Genomic DNA, 25,024 nt, shown 5'->3' with positions numbered 1-25,024 from the left:
AAGTAATGAGCGTCGCTAATACCTGCACTATGTGTCATTTAATGTCTCCTGGTTTTCTATATCGTAGATGTCTTGTTCTCCCTCTTCATGCCAAAAATTTAACACTTGTTTACCTCTAACTTCTCCCCATTCTGATGCAAGGTCCAAAGTAAATTTATTACCAACGTACGTACATGTTCGTGGTCATCTGCTGTAGCCCATCCATTTCAAGATTTGATGTGTTGTGCATTCAGAGATGCTCTTCTGCACACTAGTGTTGTAACAGGTGGTTATTTGAGTTGCAGTCGCCTTCCTATCAGCTTGAACCAGTCTGGCCATTCTCCTCTGACCTCTCTCATTAACATGGTATTTTCACTCAGAATTACTGCTCACTAGAATTTTTTTTTTTGTTTATCGCACCATATTCTGTGAAGTCTGGAGACTGTGGTGTATGAAAATCCCAGGAGGTTAACAGTTTCTGAGATGCTCAAATCACCCCACCTGGCACTATCATGGCCAAAGTTACTTAGATCACATTTCCCCATTTTGATGCTTGGTCTGAACAACTGAACCTCTTGACCATGTCTGCATGCTTTTATACATTGAGTTGCTAACACATGGTTAGCTGATTAGATGTTGGTACTAACGAGCAGTTGTACCTAATAAAGTGGCCACTGAATGTATTTCACCATGTATTACCCTGAGATTCACTTTCTTACGGGCATCAACATTCGCAATGGAATAAAGAAATACAAATCAGTAAAAAAAGTACGCACAAACAAGTATGACAAACAATCTATGTGCAAAAGAAAATACAAAAAGTATAATAACAAGTAAATAATACTAAGAACATGAATTGCAGAGTCATTGAAAGTATTTCAATTTGAAGCACTAACTCTGCTTGTCTCTCCACTGATGCTGCCTGATATATTGAGTATTTTCAACATTACTATTTTTTGTTCAGATTTCTGTCATTCGCAGTTCTTCGCTTTGGAATTAATGACTGTCCAAATTGGTAAGATACTTAATAAGATGGTAATATTGTTTTAACTTGATAATATACAGCGTTGCCATGTTCTGTTGTATGCCTAGACACAGTCTTCACAATAAAGCATAACAATTGAGTAGGGCTTGTACACGCCTTGATATTCAGAGCATTATTAGCATTTGGAAGCAAGTCATACTCAACCCAGCGAGCAGGAAAGGAAAAGCAAAAACAGACTTATTTTCTGCCTGGCTATTACAGTGGAATTTCGGATGAGATTCAAAATATGCCTGATACTTGTACTATCTAGTACAATTTCATATTTTTCTTTAAACTTGTGTATTTTTATTCTCAGAAAAATCAATAAAGAAGATGTTGTAATTCTGGATTCTCTAAACTACATCAAAGGTATGGAGTGAGTCTTTAAATTAATTCAATGATGTATGGATGCCGTCTCATTGTTTTGAGAGCAGTGGTATGTTGGGTGATGCAGTAGCCCACCCATCCTATGCTTGATGGCCTGAGATTAAGGATGGAGACCAGCTGATTACTTTCTGAAGGCTGGAAGGCAAAGAGCATGTGGTCATGCAGCTCTAAATTTAAAAATCAAAATGCTGAAAGTATTTGGGTTGGGCAGCAGCTGTGGAGAAAGAAACAATTCAGGACATAAAAAATGGGAGCATAATTAGGCCATTCAGCCCATTGAGTGTGCCCCTACCATCCATTGGGGACATTTATCAGCAGTGCTGCGTACACAAGGCCCTTAGTATTATTAAGGATCCCGCCTATCCATCCTTTGACTTTCCACCATCAGGCAGGAGACTCCGATGCATAAAAACAAGAATGGTCGGGATCAGAAACTGTTTCTTCCTTCAGGCCATTAGGCTTCTGAACTCCCTGCTGCATCATATTCAAAGTGTCACTGGTTAATCTGTTCGGTACCTTATAATATTTAATTTGTGCACTTGAGTTTGTTTATTTATGGGTAATTCATTTGATGATTTCACCCTTCCTTTTATAAGTTATTGTGTGTTATGTGTACTGCAGTGCTTTACACCCTGGTTTGGAGAAACGTCGTTTTGTTTGATGGTATACTTGACTTTCCCTATCAATCTTATTTTCCTGCCTTCTCCCCATCAACTTTGACACCCTTACTAAATATCAAACTCTGCTCTAAATATACCTGATGAATTTCCTCCATAGCCATCTGTGGCAATTAATTCTACAAATTCACAAATTCCTCATCTCTGTTCTAAAGGCACATTCTCCATTCTGAGGCTATAACCTTCATGAGGTCCAAATGTTACCCTGATACAAAATGTTAACTGTGAATAAGAGCTAATTAGCTCACATGCGTGTCATTTGACTAGGATTTGTGATGTGTCTGTGTATACAGTGCCTATGAAAAGTATTCACCCCCCAACCCCCAGAAGTTTTTGACACTGATCAACAGGACGACTCTTTGGTATCAGAGTGAAAACAGATCTCTACAAAGTGATCTAAATTAATTACAAATATAAAACACAAATAATTGATTGCATACATATTTACACCCTTAGATATGATGCACCAAGTCATCACTGGTGTAGCCATTTTAGAAGTCACATAATTAGTTAAATGGAGATCACCTGTGTGCAGTCAAGGTGTTTCAATTGATTGTAGTAAAAATACACCCGTATCTGGAAGGTCCAACTGCTGGTGAGTCAGTATCCTGGCAAAAACTACACCGTGCAGACAAAAGAACACTCCAAGCAACTCCGTGAAAAGGTTATTGAAAAGCACAAGTCAGGAGATGGATACAAGAAAATTTCCAAGTCACTGAATATTCCTTGGAGTACAGTTAGGTCAATCATCAAGAAATGGAAAGAACATGGCACAGCTATAAATCTGCCTGGAGCAGGCCGTCCTGAAAATTGAGTGAACGTGCAAGAAGGGGACTAGTCAGGGAGGCCACCAAGAGACCTATGACAGCTCTGGAGGAGCTACAAGCTTCAGTGGCTGAGATGAAAGAGACTACACATACAACTGTTGCCCGGGTGTTTCACCAGTCACAGCTTTATGGGAGAGTAGCAAAGAGAAGGCCACTGTTTGGGGGGGGAACTCCTGGCTAGAGTTTGCCAGAAGGCATGTAGGACCCTCTGAAGTCAGTTGGGAAAAGGTTCTATGGTGTGATAAAACCAAAATTGAGCTTTTTGGCCATCGGACTAAACACTATGTTTGGTGTAAGCCAAATGCCGCACTTCATCAGAAACACACCATCCCTACCGTGAAGCATGGTTGTGAGCAGGTATGCAATCAATTATTTTGTGTTTAATAATTGTAATAAATTTAGACCAATTTGTAGAAATATGTCTTCACTTTGACACAGAAGAGTCTTTTCCATTGATCAGTGTCAAAAGGCCAAATTAAATCTATTGTGATTTAATGTTGTAAAACAATAAAACATAAAAACTTCCGGGGGGGGGGGGGGTGTGGTCGGTGAATATTTTTTATGGGCACTGTATTTTAGAATGGTGCCAACGTATTACTTGTCTGAAAAAGCTGTATTATGTATTGTATGCGTCTACTGTTCACAGCACCAAATTGTAATTTCCTGAACTATTTGCTGTACTTGAGCCATTTAGTTATAAGAAGAAGGTCAACTATTCGGGGCTGTAGCAAGGAGTCTGTGAGTACCTGCTGCAGCAAGCCATTAGCAATCGGCCAGAAAGTCAGATCAGACTCTGTAAGAACTTACCTACTTGCAATGATTACTGTTTGCTGTAATACAGTCAATGTCCTTGTAGTAGGTCATTCTGTAAGTAAGTTGTGTAATATTGCAAGGTCTGAGGTCTTGGGCTTGGTTTAGTTGTAGTCTATTTCCTTTGTTAGAAACATGTGGCTTAGGGTCCCACTCCACTAGTTACACTCAAGTCTAAGACCAGTGGAGTTCAGTGCCATAGCTTGGATGAGATAAATTATAGCAAGGCAAATTATACCAATGGGCTAAGAGTCTGTTCCTGGGCCTTCACAGGTAAAGGTAATGGGTCTGTCCCTCTTTAGTGATATATCCATGTCCAGGGAAGGAGCAATGAGTATCTCCTGGCTGGGCTTGGCGGGTGGCATGGCCTGGATTTCATCCAACCCCTCTTATCTCCTGGAGAAGTTCGGGGAAGCTGCCCAAGGTCCCTGAATAAGCAGTTGATCTATATTTGCAATGTTGTTGCAATGAAATACATTGGTCAGGAGATCAGTGATAGTTCCTCTGCTGTTCTTTCAGATTGCTGTCATCCTTTTGTATCTCCCTCTGAGAGCTGATGGGACTTTTATTTTGTGTGATCTCAGCGAGTGCCTGTGCAGCTTTCTCTCTGCTGCACTAAAGTGCAGCCCGGGTTAAATATTCTTGAACCACGTGCTCTGAAGGAGCATGGATTTGGATAATTAGGGTTCTGCAGTTCTCTCCAATTGCTACTTATATTATCGTTACGAGTGTGCTCAATCGGCAACAACTAATTCCTGTTCTCACTTGAGCTGGTGTGCCTTTTTCAGATAATAAGCTTTTCTAAGAGTGTTGCTGACTGCAATCCATTGTGTTTAGAATGTCAGTGTGATGAGCAATTTGCATTCAGGATGCTACTAAAATGCTTAGCTCTAATTTTGTAAAATAGAGCTTAAACAAAAGAAATCTGTGGAAGGAAAAGTACTTTTCACAATTTCCGCTTTTTTTTTTACCTATTCTGTTCTGAAAGATAATGTACCTGCAAATATCCTTATATTAAATGTTAAACTGAGCTAATGGTGTCTCCTGCTGGATTGTAGGAAATGTTCAAAATGCTTTCATGGGTACTGACATCTCCGGCATAGTTAACAAAGAGCTGTCATCTTTGAGAATGGCTTTGTTCTGCTGTGGATTTGTAGGTTCTCTAGGAGGCTGGTGAGGTAAATAGGGGAACTGAAGACCCCCCCCCCCCCAGCCCACCCACCCACATAGAGGGAGGAGATGCCTGACAGATAGGCTTGTGAGGTGGTGCACTCCTAGAATTAATAAAGCGTTTCCCTGTGCCTTTTGTACATGTCTTTTGCATGTATTAAAGGTCCTAGATATGTTCTTTTGCTATCCCTGTACCCACGTGTTCTCAAAAGCAAATGGTTTAGTGTGGAGCGATGAACAGTCTGTAGAATCGTGCCAATCGGCATGGGAGCCAGGTGGGAATTGTAAAACCAAGGCTTCCCTTCCCTCCACAATTGTGAACATCAGCAGTAATTCCATGGCTTTAACTGCTGGAATTCTGCTAATCATTCCAGCCACTTCCACGTGTTGCATAGGAAGTGTTCAAATCCCCTTGGCATTTCCAGCTTGCCAGATTCCATGAATAAGTCTTGCTGTTTGGTCACCTGGGCTGCAGCTCAAACCGATACCAGTGTCCGATCAAGTTCATTGTCAAGAAGGTCTGGAAGAGGATATCTTGGGGCCCCATAGAGGTCCATCACAATCGGCTGCATTACAGAGGACTGTCTTATAATTTCCAAAAGGTACACACTGAGGCAAACATCAGCTCTGAGAGGGGTACACCTTGGTCTACGGGAAACTTGTTGGTCTTTCAGTATGAGGAGATGCCTGCAAGCAAATGCTGCCACCCGGCACACTCCAGGGTGCAGAAGTCCGTGCTGAGTGATGCACTGAAGCTTGGTGCAGCCACTGCAAAGGTTGTTTGGGCAAGGACCACAATTTTAGTACCTGTTACCAGTGGCATGCAGGGCCTCTTAACTGTTTTATTTGCGAATTGCTTAAAGAGGAATCATCAGTGGCGATGATGTGTAGTAATAAAATCTATTGCTTTGACAATCCAATCAATGTAGAGGAAAACATGAACATATTATATTGTTTCTCCTGTATATTAATGAATAAAGTAAATCATCCATCAAGAGGAGTTAATATTTTAGCTAAAAAGGGGAGAGTGGTGGTGCTGTGGGTTGCTTTTTAAGCACAGATGCACTTATTTTCAAACTCATTTACAATTTTGTTAGGATGAAGTGATTTTACCTTGCGTTCTCTGGCCCTCTCAGTAGCCTTTAATGCATGTGGGAAGCTCTTTGCCAGCTGGATACATGGAAGTAATAAGGGAGGTGTGAGACAGCAGTTGGTACAGGCGACATCTACACATGTATGTTTAAGCCTTGTGAAGAAGCTGCCAATTTAGCTTATCCGTGCTGAGGAGTCAGGTTGACAGAATCTTGCTATAAATTAGCAGCTGGGCTGATAATGGGGCTAATTAATCAAGAGGCCAGATCAGAATGACTTTTGATTTAGCATTTCTTCTTGAGATGTGAAAATATTGACTCACTGTGTCTAATTTTGTTGCGAATATGTGAATCCAGCTGACTGTTCTCTTGAATATAGGTTACAGATATGAGCTGTTTTGTTTAATAAAGCATGCACAGACTCCACATTGCTTGGTAAGTAGCCATTAAATCTTCCTTTTGTAACGAAATGTGAAGGATTGCAGGTTTTGTATGTATTTTTTTTACTAACACGGCTGTTAGCTCAGTTTGGTTTTAATCTGAGACCCTCATAAATTCTCGCCACTTTTCTGGGCCTCTTACTAAACCATGCACCAGGCTACCTTCGTGCACAAATGTTAATCGCAAATAACTGCACTTAACCCCTTGTTTGTTAAATCTGAAGTATTCCTAGTATGATTTCTGCTTAAAACCAGGTTTTTTCCAATTACATTTTCCTCATAATTGCTTTCTCTCCCCTACAAAGAACTACTTTGCAATATCCATTTTCCCCACACACGTAGTCTGAAGTTGAGTTTGATTCCTTTTGTGTCCTCCAGACATGCCAAAATGATTAACAGGCAGTAACTTGCTTTTCCATTGTGAGGTTTACTTATTGTTGTGCAGATACATTGGCAGCAGTTTGTGTATAGCAAGCTCCAGCAACCAGCGTTGACCTGCTTTGCTTGTGTTATAGAGTCATGGCACACGACAGCACAGATACAGGCCCCTCGGCCCATCTGCACTGTGCCAGACCATTATTTTGCCTCATCCTGTCAACCTGCACCAAGAACATAGTATCCTCCCATCCATGTACCTATTCATTTTTCTCTTGAATGTTGTAATCGAATTTGCATCCACCACTTATGCTTGCAGCTCCTTCCATGCCCTCTGAATGAAGATGTTTCCCTTAAACATTTCACCTTTCGCCCTTAACCTTTGATGTCTAGTTCTAGTCTCGCCCATCTCAGCGGAAAAAGCCTGCTTGCATTTACCCTATCTATACCCCTCATAGTTTTGTATACCTCTATTAAATCTCCCCTAATTCTGCTATGCTCCAGGGATTAAAGTCCTAACCTGTTCAACCTTTCCCTATAACACAAGTCCTCAAGTCCTGGCAGCGTCCTTGTTAAATTTTCTCTGCACTCTTTCAATCTTATTGATATCTTTCCTGTAGGTTCAGTGACCAGAACCTCATACAATACTCCAAATTAGGCCTCGCCAAGGTCTTCTTCAATTTCAACATAACATCCCATTTCCTGTACTCAATGTTTTTTTTGATTTATGAAAGCCAATGTGCCAGAAACTCTCTTTACAACCCTATCTACCTGTGACGTGACTTCAAAGGAATCTTGGATCTGTATTCCCAAATCCCTCGGTCCTTCCGCACTCTGCGGTGCCCTCCTGCTCATGGTGTAAGTCCTCGCAAAGTGCAACACCTTATAGTTGTCTCCATTAAATTCTATCTGCCATTTTCAGTCCATTTTTCTAGCCGGTCCAGATCCTGCTGCAAGCTTTGATAATCTTCCTTTCTGTCCACTACACCCCTAATCTTGGTGTCATCCACTAATTTCCTGATCAAATTTACCACATTATCACTCAGTTTGTTGATATAGGATGAAGGTTGGCCAGGGGACTGGAGAACTCTGACTATTTTCATAGGAATTATTCATCTCTAAGAAGCGGGGAGAACATTGATCACCTCACCTCAAAGGCTAATCCTCTAACAGTGAGTGTTTTGAAAGTTCTGACCAGACCAATTGATCAAATTATGGAGTTAGGATCTTACCTGTGACATTTGTTCTGGTGACAAACAAGAGGAAATCTACAGCTGCTGGAAATCCAAGCAACACAAAATGCTGGAGGAACCCAGCAGGCCAGGCAGCAACTATAGAAAAGAGTAAACAGTCGACATTTTGGGCCGAAGCATCGATGGTTTACTCTTTTCCATAGTTGCTGCCTAGTCTGCTGAGTTCCTCCAGCGTCTTGTGTGTGACATTTAGCCTGGTGGTTAGACGTGAGTCATTAATAACTGTTCGGACATTTTGACTGTTTGGACATTTTGACTGTCCAGTCATTCACATGGGCATTAGGTGAGTTTTTGGAAGTCTCCATAAACCTGTGGAAGTGTGTCCATTCATTTCCAACTTGTAAGAGAATTTGGGAGTAGGTAGTACAGATAATACAGTATAAAAGGAGCTGTTTCATACTTAAGGGTGTTATTCCTTTTGATGTGTTGGGATGAAGACTACTAGACAGCTAATTTGTACACAGAAAGATTTTGAACACCAATGTAAGGTAAATTAGTTTGAAGTGAATGATTGCATGGCAACACAATGCAAGGAAAAATCTGGATGCTTAATCTTCTCATTGCAAATTCCTGGCACGACCAGTCATGTCAGTTCCTCTCCTCCCCTTATTCATCCCAGCTTTCCTTTCTCTAAACTGCATTCAATCATGCTCCTCCCTAACATTATCATTAAAACTGTTGTTAAAGACACTATGACTCCTGTGCGGATAGAGCTTTGTTGTTTGCTGAATGGAACACCAGTGCTCTGTCCCCTTCTGTCTCTCCCTGAACCATGCACTTGCACTGAACATTGACTAGTTTTGCCGATCATCGTCTTGACTTCCAATCCCAGTGTTTCCCTAATCTGTCAGAGACTTCCACCACCTCCTACTTAACATCAACAAACAGGCCAGAATTAGCAAAGGTAGACATCACAGTTGGTATGGATGAGTTGGGTCAAAGAGTCTTTCTGTGCTGTACAGCTCTGTGTGACCGTGGATTTAACAGTTGCCTGTAGGTCTCCATCCCTTGTTGGAACAACCTGCTTTTCCTATCCACCACGGACTACCTGGCCAAATCTGCTTTGTACTTAACAATCCCCAAGTTCTTGAGATAACTTCTGTTTCTATGTTGAGATGGGATCTTTTATGTCTTTGTTGCTGTTGTTTGCAGATTCACTGTGAGACTGCAGTTGATATATGTTCATCATGGAACCAAAGCAGAGAGCAGGAGCAACAATACTCCCAGACAATGTAAGCTCATTGGTGCCCTCTACAGCCCCTCTTAGTTTTAGCGTTATGTGGGCAGCATCCAGCCTGATAACTTCCCAACAACCGGGCTCATTGATGGTCCAGCTAGGGAACTACTGCATTTGACTCATTGCGTGTGCAGTGTCAGTTCTACGCTGTTTCATTTTGTTGAAACTTCAAGTAGTTCTGGGGTAAGGTTTCACTGGCTCTTTATTGTGATTAGTCATGATGTTTGTTCTAGCGGTGACGCCTGCTTATTGGGTGATGGGCTCTGGAGGCACTGATCCTGATCTGCGTCCCAGAGCCTTGGTGCCAAACTGGGGCAAGGCTGTTCAAAGGAGGCCATTGAAGGTTTGAACCGTACTTGGGTCTAGGAATTTTCTTACAGGCACAAGTAGCTGGCCTCAAACTTGTTCCACCATTCAGTAAGATCTTGGCTGATCTGTAATCAAACTCCATATACCTGCCTTTTTATTATATCCCTTTAAACTAATTTAGGTGCCAGGACAGATTGTCGGGGGGAGATGAGGGACAATGTTCAGCTTACTGCTCCACAAGGTTTACTAATCTCTGCTGAACTGAAGCTCTAGCCTATGACGAACAGGCTCCTGGTCCAGCTGCAGTGATGACTGGCTTCATGGCTGTGGACTCCCTTTCAGAAATTTCAGTTCTGAATGTTATTTGCTTGCTTTTATTGTTTGCACGATTTGTTTTATTTCTGCACATTGGGTGTTCGGTGGTCCTTTTTTAATGAGTCTATTAAGTTTCTTTGTTTTGTGGCTGCCAGCAAGGAGACGAATCTCAAGGTTGAATATATTTATACGTACTTTCATAATAGTTATACTTTGAACTTTATACCTTTTTGATAGATTTTGTTTATTGTAAAGTTAGAAGCAGACACCAACCATTAATTATAAAAGTGTTTTCTTATGATATTGCCAGTTTAACCAGATCTAATGAACTATGTTCCAAATTTGACAGTGGGAGACATTCTGTTGGCTCCAATGACATTTGACCAATCGCCATCATGTTATCTGTTTTTCACCAACCCTGACTTTTAGACGTTATCACTTGTGCATAGCCAAGGCAGTTCAACAGCACTCTGGTGTAGCAAACTTGGTAAACAGGGAAGGAAGACGGAGACAAGGATCGAAGAACCAAAAGTGTTTAGTTTTGCTTGCTACACTTTGCCTGAACATTATGCAACTATATTTAAAATGAAGATATAATCTCATAAACCCTTGGATGTTTTTTGTTTAAGTAATGGGTTAAAATGTCCTGGGTATGACTCTAAACTGCAACTGGTGATGAGGCTCTGATTGGGGACTTTCAGAGCTTTGGGGAAAGTGGAGTTACCCTTCAGTCATTCATTGCTCCCAGGGCCGCTCTGACCCGGAACAGTAGCACCTACAAGGGTTCCTGCTCAGGATACGAGCGAAGGCTAACGGCAGCTTCAGTAACTGAACTTATGACAAAGAAGGCGGATGAGCTAGAACCTCAAATGTCAATGGCTATAGTACAGGCGGATGAACATTTGGGAAGGGAAATGGTGATTTCTTTAGTTCGCCCAACAGAAGACAATAGCAAACCACCGTTGCTAGATACTAGGTTTCCTGGAATCTATTTGCTAAGAAAACCAGGGTCAAATCCACAAAATGTATAGCACAACAACAGCATCAAGAGGATCTTCAAGACAATTCTGAAGATGCTTCACTCGGTAGGGTTGATTTTGGGCAGCAGGGGATTCCCTCTTCCCCCCCCCCCTCTTCCCCCCCCTCTTCCCCCCCCCTCTTCCCCCCCCTCTCCCCCACCTCTCCCCCCCCTCTCCCCCCCCTCTCCCCCCCCTCTCCCCCCCCTCTCCCCCCCCTCTCCCCCCCCTCTCCCCCCCTCTCCCCCCCCTCTCCCCCCCCTCTCCCCCCTCTCCCCCCCTCTCCCCCCCTCTCCCCCCTCCCCCCCTCCCCCCCTCTCCCCCCCTCTCCCCCCCTCTCCCCCCTCTCGTTTTACGGCGGTTGGCACCCAGCTTAATGCTGCATTACCGCCACCTTCTGCTCCGCAGTGTGCAGTACACTTACATTCTAAATCCCTTCACCCAGTCACACACCCACACACACCCTAACCTACACTTTATCCTCTCATCTTTGGCCATCCTAGTACCCTATCCTGTTTATCCATCATATCCTATATATATATAAAAAAGAACCCTGTACCCCTTAAGAAAGCTAAAAATACCCTAACCTGTGCTTTCTCACCCCTGCCCAGCAACCATGTCAGAATAGAAATAAAACACTAATTTATTCTTGTGGAACATCCCATACTAATGGAGTAGGTGCTGATGGAAATACCATAGGAAAACTTGGACTAGGGGAAAGAAATGAAAGAGGCGAGAAATGGATAGAATAGTGCAAGATGAATAATCAGGTCATTATGAATACCTACTTTAAAAACCATCCAAGACACTTGTGGACCTGGAAAAGTCCAGGTGATAACACAAGAGATCAAATTGACTTTATTACTATAAACCAAAGATTTCGAAACTCAGTGACTCAATGCAAAACGTATCCAGGTGCAGACTGTAATAGTGACCATAACCCAGTAATATGTCATGTAAAAGTAAAACTTAAAAAACTAAAGAAGCAAAAACCTGAACAATCCCTTGACTACTCGCAATTAATTAAAGAAGAAAACTTAAGACAAAAAGTTACAATTGAAGTAAGGAATAGATTTCAAAGTCGAGAAATAGAATCTGTTGAAGATGATAGCAATCATGTAGAAATGAAGTTTAAATCTCTAAAGGATCTTTGGTAGAATCAGCAAAGTCAGTGATTCCTAAAAAAGCACAAAGAATAAATGAATGACAGATGAAATCAAAAATCTAATGGAAGAAAGGAGACTAAAGAAAGCAAATCCTATGGAATGTAAGTTCTTAGATTAAAAAAAGTTAAAAGCTTATGTCAAAAAGCCAAAGAAGAATGGTTAAACCAGGAATGTGAGCAATTAGAAAGAATCCCTATTACTGATCCAAAAAGGTTACATCAACAAATCAAGAATATCACTGGTTAAAAAGCTCCTCTGTTCTTCAGGTGGATGTTTGAAAGCAAAGGACGGTACCATTATCATGGAAAAAGATGAGATTATGAGCAGATGGACTGAGTCTATTCAGGAATTGTTTGAAGACAATCGAGGCAAAAAACCAGAAATTAAGTACATTGAAGGTCCAAGTATTTTAAAATCTGAAGTTCGTAATGCAATAAATAAGATGAAGAAAGGAAAGGCAGCAGGTCCTGATGAATTAGTAATAGAACAAATTATTGCCCTTGAAGATTATGGAATTGAAAAATTTACTGATTTAATCAATGACATTTATGAGACTGGAGTAATACCAGAAGAGATGAAAAATCAGTATTTACCACTCTTCCTAAGAAACCTGGAGCAATAGAATGTGAATTACATAGGACCATAAGTTTAATGAGTCATATCACCAAGATACTTCTAAGAATTTTGATGACAAGAGCTAAAAGTAAGATATAAGCTGAAATAGGTAAAGAACAATGTGGTTTTGTGAAAGACAAAGGTACAAGAAACGCAATATTGATGTTAAGGATACTATCAGAAGGAGCTATTCAATTCCAAAAAGATTTGTTTGTTTGTTTTTTTTATTAACTACACAAAAGCATTTGATAAAGTGAAGCACAAAAAGTTGTTTGAAATATTACAGGAATCTCTAGATCTAGATTCGAAAGACCCCCACCTAATCAGAAATCTGAACTGGGAAAAAACCGCAGCTGAGAGAATAGATGGAGAAGTGAGTCAGTTTACAAAAATCAAGAGAGATGTTAGACAAGGGTGTGTTTTCTCCCCTGATTTGTTTAATGTGTACAGTGAAACAGAAAGTAAGAGACATCTTGGAAATCAAAGTTGGCGGTGAAAACATCAATAATTTAGATTAGATTAGATTATGAGGACACGCAGTCCTCTTTTATTGTCATTTAGTAATGCATGCATTAAGAAATGATACAATGTTCCTCCAGTATGATATCACAGAAACACAAGACAAACCAAGACTAAAAAAACTGACAAAAACCATATAATTATAACATATAGTTACAACAGTGCAAAGCAATACCGTAATTTGATAAAGAACAGACCATGGGCACGGTAAAAAAAAATGTCTCAAAGTCTCTCGGAGGTCCCATCATCTCATGCAGATGGTAGAAGGAAGAAAACCTCCCCCTGCCATGAACCTCCAGCACCGCAAACTTGCTGATGCAGAACCCTGGAAGCACCCGACCATAGCCGACTCTTGAGTCCGTCCGAAAACTTTGAGCCTCCGACCAACCCTCTGACACCGAGCACCATCTCTGCCAAGCACTTCGACCCCGGCCCCAGCAACAGGCAATAGGCAAAGCCGAGGATTTGTGGCCTTCCCCTTTGGAGATTCTCGATCGTACATTTAGCAGCGGCAGCGAAGCAGGCATTTCAGAAGTTTCTCCACATGTTCCTCCGTGCTTCTCACGTCAGTCTCCATCAAATCAGGATTGTGCACGGTACCTACTTAGCAAATACCGATATCATTTCGGAGCGGCCACGCGTGCTGCGTCGCGCCGCCATCTTCTCCTCCCCTTCTTCAGGTATGCAGATGATACTGTTAATTGCAAGTACAGAGGAAGAACTACAAAACTTAATTGATATAGTTGTTGAAGGAAGAAAGTGCAAAAATGGGTCTATCAGTTGCAAAAAGACAGAATGTATGGTGATATCCAAAAAGAAGGAGAATCCTATCCGCAGGCTGAGAATAAACGGGGAAGACATAAAACAAGTACAGAACTTTTGCTACTTAGGAAGCTGGGTGACATCAGATGGCAGGTGCAATATGGACATCAAATGAAGAATAGGGATGGCAAAAGACACCTGTATGAGAATAAAGAGTATACTGACCAACACTAAACTAGGCATGACAACCCACCTCAGAGCACTGAAATGTTACATTTACCCAGTTATATTACATGGCTCAGAATGTTGAACAATATCTATTAACATGAGGAAATGAGTTGAAGCAGCAGAGATGTGGTTTTCGAGGAGGATGCAAAGAATATCATGGACGAAACGAATATCTAATGAGGGTGTTATGAACAGAGCAAGCACAAAAAGAGAAATAATGTATGAGATCATGAAAAGGCAACGTGACTTCATTGGACATGTTATTAGGAAAGAGGAGTTAGAATGCACAGTAATTATGGGACAGATTGAAGTAAAGAAAGCAAGAGGAAGGCAAAGACAAATGATGATGGAGGCAGCAGCCAGAGAACTGGAAATGAATACCAATGAATTGATCCACTTGACCCAAAACGGGAGTGTGTGGGCCATGGCAGTCAAAGCTCAAACTGGGCACAGCACCTGATGATGATGAATGTGTGAAAGGATCCATTCATTCAAGTTTGCCTAACAGAAGGTGGCTCATCTACTTCATTTTGTCTGCCAGCATTAATACATAAAATTAACATTCTAGAAACTTGTCATTTGCTCCAATTGTATTTGATCATACATTATCTTGATACAGGGGACTGTTCAGCCCATTGAATCTAAAGCAGCCCACAGAATAATGCCTTTTCCCCTTCGCCAATTATTTCCCTGTAACCTATTCTCTCACAAGCCAATCAACTTCAGCCTGACTTTTATTTCCACTATCACCCACTCTGCTGGAGGTAAATTAACCTACCAGTAGCCCTTCTTTGGAATGGGAAAGAAACGTACACAGTCACGGACAGGTAGGCATGCGTGTAGCAACAGAGGCTGGAATTGAACACGGGTTGCTGTAGCTGGGATGCAGCAGCACTACCACACCACCGCCTGCACCAGAGCTTATGCTTCACTATTCTCCAGTGCCCTTCATCACAACCTGTCGGTCTGACCAGCTTTCCAACAAGCACCTCTGTAGAGGGATGGGTATGTATCATTTCCTGCTCCAGTGAAACAAACTTGAGCTGCCCTCATTGCTACTCTTGTTCCTTTCTTTATGTGTTACAGCTGCTTGAGAAACATAGGAAGCCCCTTGGCATGTTGTACAATGTCCTAGTCACGCCTATTTCCGTAATCTCCTTCCCAAGCTCTCCTCTTCCTTTGTGGCTCATTTTCATTAGTCTGCCTTCAGCTGGACCCTCAACTTCCCAACCTTTGAGCTCAGGAATTTCTTTTTAATCCTTTGAAGATGATTTTTAAAAGCCTGTTCAACCCAGGTATTTGTTTTTGATCTTAATCTCTGCATGACTGTTGGATTTCATTTGAAAATACAACTGAGATCCTTTAGATATTACTATATTCAAGGTGCTGCATAAATTATTCCTGTAAATCCCTCCCAGTTACCTATTCAGCTGATGCTATAACACCACCTGGTGTGAATGAGTTCTAACTTTGACTTATCTGTAATTCCTTCAGCTTTGATGCACTGGTGATGAGATTTGAGGCTCCTGATTCCAGGAACCGATGGGACAGGCCGTTGTTCACCATTCAGAAAGATGATACCCTCCCGTTTGAGGCAATAAGCGCTGCAATCTTCCACAGGAAAGCCCCACCACCCAACCAGTCAACGTTAAGTGTAAGTGAGGACAGTGAGAAAACGTGTACAATGGAATGTATATCCAGTGTTGGCTTGGACACCCCTTGAATTCTAGATTCATTTCTAGAAAACTGTTACATGCAAACCTAGAATATTCATTAGAGTATTGGAGTGTTCTCATTTTCTTTGAGTACTTTTGTGAATAAAACATAAAAATATTGATGAGCGGAGGAAGAATGATTAAAAGGGAGCTTGACCACTCATTTGGCTAATTTCCTTCAACCGTTGAACAACAGTTACAACTCATGTTAGATGACCAGTGTTTCCAAAGCTGGGGTGAAGGTAGTGAGGGTGTCGCCTGATGTGAAAATGATTATAGCAATGAGATTATTCTCAAAAATAGTTATTTGATAGAAGTATTCTTAGATTAGAAGTTTGACCACAGGGCGCACATTTAAGTAACTAGCAAAATTATCCAAGGGTGGATTTGATTTTTGACAATATGAGTTTTGATCTACAGTTTATTGCTTGAAATCTAGTAATTTTATTTGTAATTGGATACAGAAGTAAAGTGGGGAAATATTCTAGACCCACAATAAAGAATCTTAAACTGTAGTAAATTTTTCCCAGGGTGAAGGTTTAAAAGTGAAACCTTTTGCAGATTAAACATTCAGTTAGGGCAGAAGAGAGGCCTGTCGATACTTGGGTCCAGTACTCAAGTAAAATTTAATGTCTTCTGCAAATTTTTTTTTAGCAACCACTTTCCTCTGCAAACTTCATGTACGAGTTGGACAGGGTCACACAGGAAATACTGATGGTGAGTTATTGTCTTGTTCTCTGGTCGGAAGGGACTTAGTGTCATAGTTTCTTGCACAGAAACCGGCCATGAGCCCATCTCATCCACGTCAGCACATAATATCCTGATTCCATTTGACCGTGTCTTTACACCTTTCCTGTTCAAGTGGCTGTCTAAATGTCGTAATTGTATCTGTCGCCATCACTTCCTCTGGCAGTCTATTCCATCCTCTTGTGGAAAAACATTGTTTTACAATATTATCATACCCCTTTCTAACTCGCCATCCTTCAAAACCTGGTGAATATTTATTTAGCGATACAGTGTGGATTCAGCCCTTCGAGCCACGACGCCCAGGCAACGCCACAACCCTGATTAACCCTATCTCAATCACAGGACAATTTACAAAACCAGTTAACCTTCCTGGTGCACCTTTGGACAGTGAGAGGACAACAGTGCACCTGGGAAAACCCACACATTTCACGTGGAGGACGTACGGAAACTCCTTACAGAATGGCGTAAGAATTGAACTCTGGAACGCCCCAGACTATAATAGCTTCACGCTAACCACTACGCTACCTTGGCGCCCAATACTGACAAAATACTTCATCAATACTAAATGCCAATATCCGACGTATACTTTCTTATTTCTGATTAAACCTTAATTCTTCTGTTCACCAAGATTCCCTAAACTCTCCATTACTTTGTTTCTTACCCTTATGGGGACATACTGACTCTCAGCTCCTACTACACCATTTTTAAACACTTCCCATTTATTGGCTATTGTTTTTTCCTCTAAAAGCTGCTTTCAGTCTATTTTTGCCACGTCCTGTTTTGTGAAATTAGCCCTCAGCCCCGATTTAAGACTTTAACTCTAGGGCCAATCTGATCTTTTTCCATGATACTTTGAAACTTGCAGAACTATGGTCTCTGTTACTAAAGACACTCGCACAGCCTGTCCGTCCTCATTACCAAAGATAAGACTGAGTGCAGCCACTTCCCATGCAGGACTCTCTACTTAATGCCTTAAAACCACCCCTGCTGAATACGGGTTAAAAAATCCTTCCCTTCTGTGGCCCTTACACGAAGACAATCTCAGTCAATGTAAAGGATGTTATACTATACTGCACTGTGGTTTAGGCATTCCGACTGTGATTGCCTACATGTGTTGTAGTATTTCCCGCTGACTGTTGGGAAGCCTATTGTGTAATGCCGTCCAAGTGATCACCTGTTTGTTATTTTGAAGTTCTAGTTGTATATAATCTCATTGGCCAATCCCTCCATGATGTCCTACCTGAGAACTGTCGTGATGCTGTCATTGATCAGCAGTGCAAAGTCCCCTCACCTTTTGTACCCTCCTCTGGCACCTCTGAAAAATTTGCATCTGGATCACAGAGCTACCAGTACTTCCCTTCCCTCAACCACATTCCTGTGATTGCAACAATATCATCATCCCCCATGCTGATCCGCACTCTCAGCTCAATCATTTTATCTGTGCAGATCCTTGCAAATGTGGTCACACCTATCGCCACTCCCACCTATCTCTGCCCACTGGACTTTCCTGTTCTATTTCCTCTACTTACCTTGTTATTCTGGGTCCACCCACCGTCTCGCCAGATATAACTCTCCTGGATGGCACTAGCAACCTTGCAAGGATGTTGATCCTTCCATTTTAGGTGCAACTTGTTCTTCTTCCACGGCTCAGCCTGCCCCAGAAGAGATCCCAGTGATCAAAATACCTGAAGCTCTTGCCCTTACTCCAGCTTCTTGGGAGACACTAATTCAGCTGTGTTCCTGTTTCTGTACTCTCTAGCACCCATGGGGAGGGACCGGTGATTGTGCATCCTGACTGTCTGAGATCTGATGGGTAGGCAATCTGATGCAACACCCCATTGCACAATGGTGTATTCAGACTGAGCAGTAGGAGTTTGTTCACCAAGATCTGTGGGACAATAGTGTTCAAAGCTGAACTGAAATCTAGAAACGGCATTCTGACATGTGTCCTTTTCTAGGTATATCAGGGCCAAGTGCATGACAGATGCTACGGCATCTGTTGTAGAGCAGTTCTGTCAGTAAGTACATTAGTGAGAGCCCAATGTGGCAGAAATGGAGTTTTTGATAATTACCATTACCAGCCATTCAAAGCACTTCGTGATGATTGACGTCACTGCTTCTGGGTGTTAGTCATTTAGATCTGAAGGTGTAGAGTTCTTTGCTAAAGAGATGATGGTGACTGATTTGAAGCATGTGGGGACAGCAGCCTGGATGAGTGAAGTGTTGAAGATGTCAGTGAGCACACTCGGTCTGGGATGTTGTCTGGCTCGGACACCTTATGGGGGTTGACTTTCTGCAGAGTCTTTCTCACGTCTGCTGCTGTTAGACCATGGCTGCTCACCTGGGGGTGGTAAGTGGTGCCTTTTGTGGCCAGTGTTGTGTTGCATGTGTCGACGTGTGCATTAATGCTGTTTAGAGCGCTAGGAGAGAGACGTCACTGGTACAGTTGACCCCTGTTTTCTTTGCATAGTTAATAATGTCCGTAATGCCCAGCCACATACGCCAGAGATAGATAATGAACAGGTGCTCATGAATCTTTTGTTCTTAGGCAGCCTTTGCCCTCTTGATGTTTAAGATGAGGTTCTTCCTGGTTGTTCTCTCACCGGATATGAAGTCCCAGGCTTTTGTTAGGGAGAGCACCTATGCTTTCAGCCGGGGCTTCTCGTTGGGCCATGAGATGACCATCAGTCTGTTCAAAACCGTCCTGAAGCATAGAGATTGCCTCGTTAGACCATATAGTAATGATCTTCTTGACTGCAAGTGCGCAGCAGTGATCAGGGATAGTTGACCCCTCCCTGATCTCTCACATTTCACAAGAAAAGTACACCATTCCACTGACCGTCATCCACCTGGAGTCTGGCCATCGGTATTCTGGTTCCACCGCTGGTTCAGACATAACTTTTGTCAGCCTAATTTCAAATTTCCTGTGTCGCTGCAGCAACCCATCGCCACTGTTTTGGTGGTACCATTAGCAGAATTGGCTGTTGGCACGGTCTTTAAAAGAATTTATTTTTCTAACCTGTGCTTATCTAGCCCCGGTCATGTCTTCATTGAATAAAGGAAGGGCTTCTTCTGTAAAGTGTAAACATCATATGTCATCTATACAAGATAAAACTCAACAGTGGCGTGTCTGTAAAAAGGATATGCGCCTTGTAAAACATTGGTTCTTCCACAGTTTATGATACGATGTTGAAGAATTATCATGATGTAGCACATAAGACTTGAAAAAGGATTTTGTCGCCAATTTACTGTAAGAGACTTTACTCTTTAAGGAACAGAAATAAAAACATGTATTAACCCTTTAGTACGTGATCACGGGGAGCTGTTGTCTTACAACTCGGCCAATGTCAGGTTACATCTTAAATTTATACAGTAAATTTTGGGCAATAGCCAACAGCTATTACATACTTGGTCAGCGATTTCAAGAAGCACTTGTTGGGTATCAGTAAGTCTACTGATGTTCCTGTGTAATACACAAAATTAGAAATGCATGTCTACAGTTTCTTTTTGCTATTTGCTAGACAATCTCGGGAAAAGGTTAACAATACCTCAATGCTGGCATGATCTACATCTAGCTATTGTTAGCTTGCACAAGCAAGGCAGTGTCTGCCTCTTATCCTGTCACCCTCATGATCCAAGTCTTGAGCAATAGTTAAGCTTGACAACAAAATGTAATTCAAAATTTTATTTTCTTAATTTTCTTCCACATATGAAGAAACAAAAAGAAAAGTTGCTCCAGTTCTTTGCTGACAGTGAATCAAAAAAGCAGGTGTGCATAAAGAAAACCATGAAAGCTGGAAGATGTTCACAACTAGATAAATTTCTCTAAGTGATTTAAACTCTCTCAGCAAAGGTGTAGAACTGTCAGGAGAAATGGTGAAGGAACAAGCAAAATTATTTCATGAAGAATTAGGGCTGGATTATGAGTGTGAATACAGTGAAGGGTGGCTTCACCGTTTCAAGCACAAAATTTCGTGCAGTCGGCATATGGTGAAAAAAGGGTCAGCAGACAAAAAAGCAGTTGCTGAGATTGATGAGTTTGCTAAGTCAGTTTCTGATGAAAACTTAAGTCCTGAGCAGGCCTACAATATGGGCAAAACTGCCTTGTATTGTCGTTGTACTCCAAGATAAACACTGCAGAATCACCAACGGGTTAGAAAGCTTCAAAAGATCGTGTCACTGAATCGAGCTGCTCCAACACTTTTTTTTCTTCATTATCCAACTTGTACTATTTACAGGGTACTTTAAAGGTAGGGTGAGGTGATCATCAAGTGGGTTAGAGGTGTTTATTTAATCCTAACCTAACCACTTGCGATTCGACAGATTCACTGCACAGGTCCCAATCACTCTGGATTTGTGGTGGCCAATCTGTATTATGCTTAGAAGAAAAAACCTTATCTTGATTTAATCTTGCCCCTTGACATTTTTGCTGAATTCTCCTTCGTAAAATATTTTGCACTTCAACCTCAAAACAGCCTTTCTCAAGGTGGCCACTCCCAGTAGTGATCGCCTCCCTTTGCGGCGACACCAGACTGTCAACAGGAAGAATAAGTTATATGTTCTTTTTAAACTCCTCAAACTCCCTTTTAATGAGTGTTGCTCCTACATTAGTGACTGCTTTTCCATAAGTGCTTTGGCTGTAAATTGCTCAGGGACTTGCTGGGCCGTGAAAGTCAATACATAATAATTGTCATATTCTTTCACAGTCATACGCACTGCCTCTGTGCTGTCCCCAATACTGTTTGTAACACCCCCCTCAACTATTCTGTTTTCTGTCCTGTGGGAGTTGGATTAAATCTTGAGGCAGGCACAATTATAGCATTTAAAAGACAAGTTTAGAGGAACAAGAGCCAAACACAGACAAATGGGACTGGCTTAAATAGGCACATTAGTTGGCATGGACAAGTTGGGCAAAGCCCCTGTATGGCTCAGTGACTGAATTCCATTGCCTAGTAAGCAAGTGGATGTCAGAGGTGAAATCAAGTATTCTTCACTTGGCCGTTGATTTGCACACTCTTAGAATTCTAGTTTCGGTTAATAAATGACTTCCATTCAACAAGCAAGTTTCTTCTTAGGGTGGGTGTCAGTGGGAGACAGACACAGAGCAAAGCTCTTGGCCCAAGGTCAGAGTTCATGCCCTCCCGACTGTACTGATGTGCACACTTTCCCATACTGTCACTATCTACATTTCACGGATGTCAGAGCAGGATTACAAATCAGTGGCAATTCTGGGGCAGTGTTGTGCAGAAAGCCAGTGCTCAGACTACCCCCCTGCTAATATTACAACATGCTACTGGCTGGGCAGAGGAGAATAGGATCTGTATTTAATGCAGCCCAGGATGATGGGGTAAAAATGTAACTTGTATTCTACCCAACCTCTCCCCCAACTTCCCAAAACATTTATCAGTACTGTGGTTTAAAATGTGAGTTTTCTTAAAACCTAACTTTAAAATATTGTTCATGTACTTCAGGCGGTATTAAATGCACAGAAGACAAGTGTACCAGGAGACCTGATCACTGTACCGGGAGCCAACATGAAAATATCCTTTTAAATCTCAAAGGTTGGCCTAAATAGGGAGCAGTTGTATTGCTGTTCAAAAGGTTGGACTTGGTATGCTGATACTCCCTTGAATCCAGGGATGGTGTAATTGAGCTGTTGAGGATTTGATGGAGAAATTTTCTCTGGTAAGTGAGTCTGAAACCTAGTCATTACCTACTGAATATTTAAAGGTTTGGATATAGAGTAGAAGTGAAGAGGATGTTTCCAATAGGAGAGTTTAGGACCAGAAGACACAGCCTCATATAAAAGGCTATGCCTTTAGAACTGAGATGAGGAGCAATTTCTTCAGCCAGAGGAATTCATTTCTACATCTGAGTGGAGACCAAGTCATTGGGTACACTTAAAGCAGAGGCTGATAGGCTCTGGATTGGTAATGACAAAAAGAAAGGTTATGGGGAGAGACAGGAGAATGGGGTTGAGAGGGGAAAATAACTCACCAATAATCAAATGGCAGAGCAGACTCGAAGAGCCAAAAAGCCTAATTCTGGTGCTGTCTTATGGCCTGAACCATAGGTGAAGGCTGAAATGAGACAAAAAGCTGAAATACTCAGCAGTTCAGGCAACCTCTGTGGGAAGGAAAACTATTAATATTTTACATTTGAGAAGGGTCTTCAGACTGGGACAGTAACAATTTCTCTCTCCATAGATGCTGCCTGACTTGCTGAGTGTTTCCAGCATCCTTTATTTTTACTTCAGATTTCTGTCATCGGTAGCTTGCTTTGATTTTGCTTTCAGTTAAATGAAGGAATTCCTAATTGCCAAAGGGTGGGGAAACTCTGAAGGATGTGCTGTAAGCACCATTGTTACTCTCTTTCAGCGGTGTTGCTTTGGAAGACATTTATATTCATTTGAATACTCAGTGATTCTGTTAAATGTCCTTAACTCTGAACACATAGAACTGACACGCAGCCTTCATATGGCAGAGCTGCGCAAACTGAGACGCCAGTTCATCAGCTACACCAAGATGCACCCCACTGAAAACATTGGGCAAATTGCAAATATGTTTGTACAGTATATTAACCGAAGCTTGCATTGACAAACAATTGAAAGCTATGAATTGTGACTTGCATTTTTTAAATTAAAAATATTTTTGTCTTGAGCCTTTTGTTTCTGGCTGGTATCTTGCGTGGCTAAAGGAAGATCATAGGAATAGGCCCTTCAGCCCACTAAATCTATGCCAGCCATTACACTCTCCCTCGATGTCTAAAAAAACAAAAGAGCTGATTGTGGATTACAGGAGGAACGGAGACAGGCTCACCCTGATCAACATCAATGGGACTACAATTGGGAGGGTGAGCAGTTTCAAGTTCCCAGGTATATGCATCGTTGATGATCTCACCCGGACTGTACACCCTGGCTTTGTGGCAAAAAAAGCACAAAAGTGTCTCTTTCACCTCAGGCGACTGAAGAAGTTCGGCATGAGCCCCCCAAATCCTCAAGACCTTCTACAGAGGCATCATTGAGAGCATCCTGACTGGCTCTGTCATTACCTGGTACGGGAACTGCACCAACCTTGATCACTGGGCACTGCAGAGAGTGGTACGGACAGCCCAGCGAATCTGTGGATGTGATCTTTCCTCCATTGAGGACATTTACAACAGCAGGTGCAGAAAGAAGGCCCGGAAGATCATCAGGGACACCAGTCACCCCAACCATAAGCTTTCAGCTGCTTCCGTATGGCAAACAGTACCGCAGAATTAAAGCCAGAACCAACAGGCTACAGGACAGCTTCTTTCTAGAAGACATTAGACTTCTAAATTCATATGTCTGTACATTGCAACGGAGTCATAACGCAAAGATTTTTACTCACTCGCGTTGTGGGATGGATGTAAGGTTTAAATAAATTTAAATTCAACATTCATCCCCAACTTATTCCTTTCACAGGGGCAATTTACAGTGGCTAATTAAGCCCACGTTTTTTGGAATGTGGGAAGAGACCCGCACAGTCACGGGGAGAGTGTGCGGGCACTGCACGGTCACGGGGAGAGTGTGCGGGCACCGCACCGTCAATTAACACTTTTTGTTTGCAAATCTCATCTTTTGCACTGTTTTGGATGTGGTCATTTGCAACACAGGCACTCTGTGAATTTCCACAGAGAATCTATTTCATCCTGACAAAGGGTCTCGGCCTGAAACGTCGACTGTACCTCTTCCTAGAGATGCTGCCTGGCCTGCTGCATTCACCAGCAACTTTGATGTGTGTTGCTTGAATTTCCAGCATCTGCAGAATTCCTGTTGTTTGAATCTATTTCGGTTCTGTGTTCCACCTCAGGGGTGACAGAAGTCCCAGACAGCCTGGCTCTGGTTCTAGGATGGCTCAGTGCAACCTGTCACTTCATTCAGTCTCCCAGCCTGGCTGGTGCTTGTGGAAGTCGTTAACACCTTTTCAGAGATGAAACAGTATCTTGAATTGTTTTTCTTCTTCTGTAGTGAGAGTAATTCAGAAATAACATTCTAAAATTCCATGATCTCAGACACTGCAAGTGCAACAGTTTAAAGGCCACTGAAAACTTGTGCATTCTCCTTTTATTCTTACTGTCTCTAAAAGTGTTACAGCCCCTCTGACCCATTCCAATACAATTCTAAATTGTTACATTATTAATTTAGAATTTTGAGTAGAATTATTGAAAAAATATTAAACTGCTGATTCAAAAAAGAGGCTCAGCTTCCAACTGTTGGTCTGCCCCCTTTTAGGTCATAGCTCTCAGGTTAACTTGGAAGTTTTCTTTCACAGAAACGTATGGCATAGAAACAGACCCTGCAGCACAGTGAGTGCTCTGACCATCAACCAACCAGTTTGTT

General features: G+C 41.9%; 1 protein-coding gene across 1 annotated transcript in view; it reads left to right on the top strand.

Annotated features, from left to right (window-relative positions):
• The window catches only part of kti12 (KTI12 chromatin associated homolog), a 38,124-nt gene extending 14,802 nt beyond the window's left edge, over positions 1 to 23,322 (top strand). Inside the window, exons 3-9 of the mRNA XM_072282323.1 lie at positions 1,320 to 1,372; positions 6,345 to 6,400; positions 9,186 to 9,265; positions 15,695 to 15,854; positions 16,570 to 16,632; positions 22,134 to 22,205; positions 23,118 to 23,322. Coding sequence (XP_072138424.1) covers positions 1,320 to 1,372; positions 6,345 to 6,400; positions 9,186 to 9,265; positions 15,695 to 15,854; positions 16,570 to 16,632; positions 22,134 to 22,205; positions 23,118 to 23,258 — 625 coding nt within the window. The 3' untranslated portion in view covers positions 23,259 to 23,322. The remainder of the gene's footprint in view (positions 1 to 1,319; positions 1,373 to 6,344; positions 6,401 to 9,185; positions 9,266 to 15,694; positions 15,855 to 16,569; positions 16,633 to 22,133; positions 22,206 to 23,117) is intronic.
• Positions 23,323 to 25,024: the final 1,702 nt, after the last annotated feature.

This window comes from Mobula birostris, chromosome 18, assembly GCF_030028105.1.
Source record: "Mobula birostris isolate sMobBir1 chromosome 18, sMobBir1.hap1, whole genome shotgun sequence".
NCBI classification, from domain to species: Eukaryota; Metazoa; Chordata; class Chondrichthyes; order Myliobatiformes; family Myliobatidae; genus Mobula; species Mobula birostris.
This window is presented reverse-complemented; position numbering and strand designations above follow the sequence as displayed.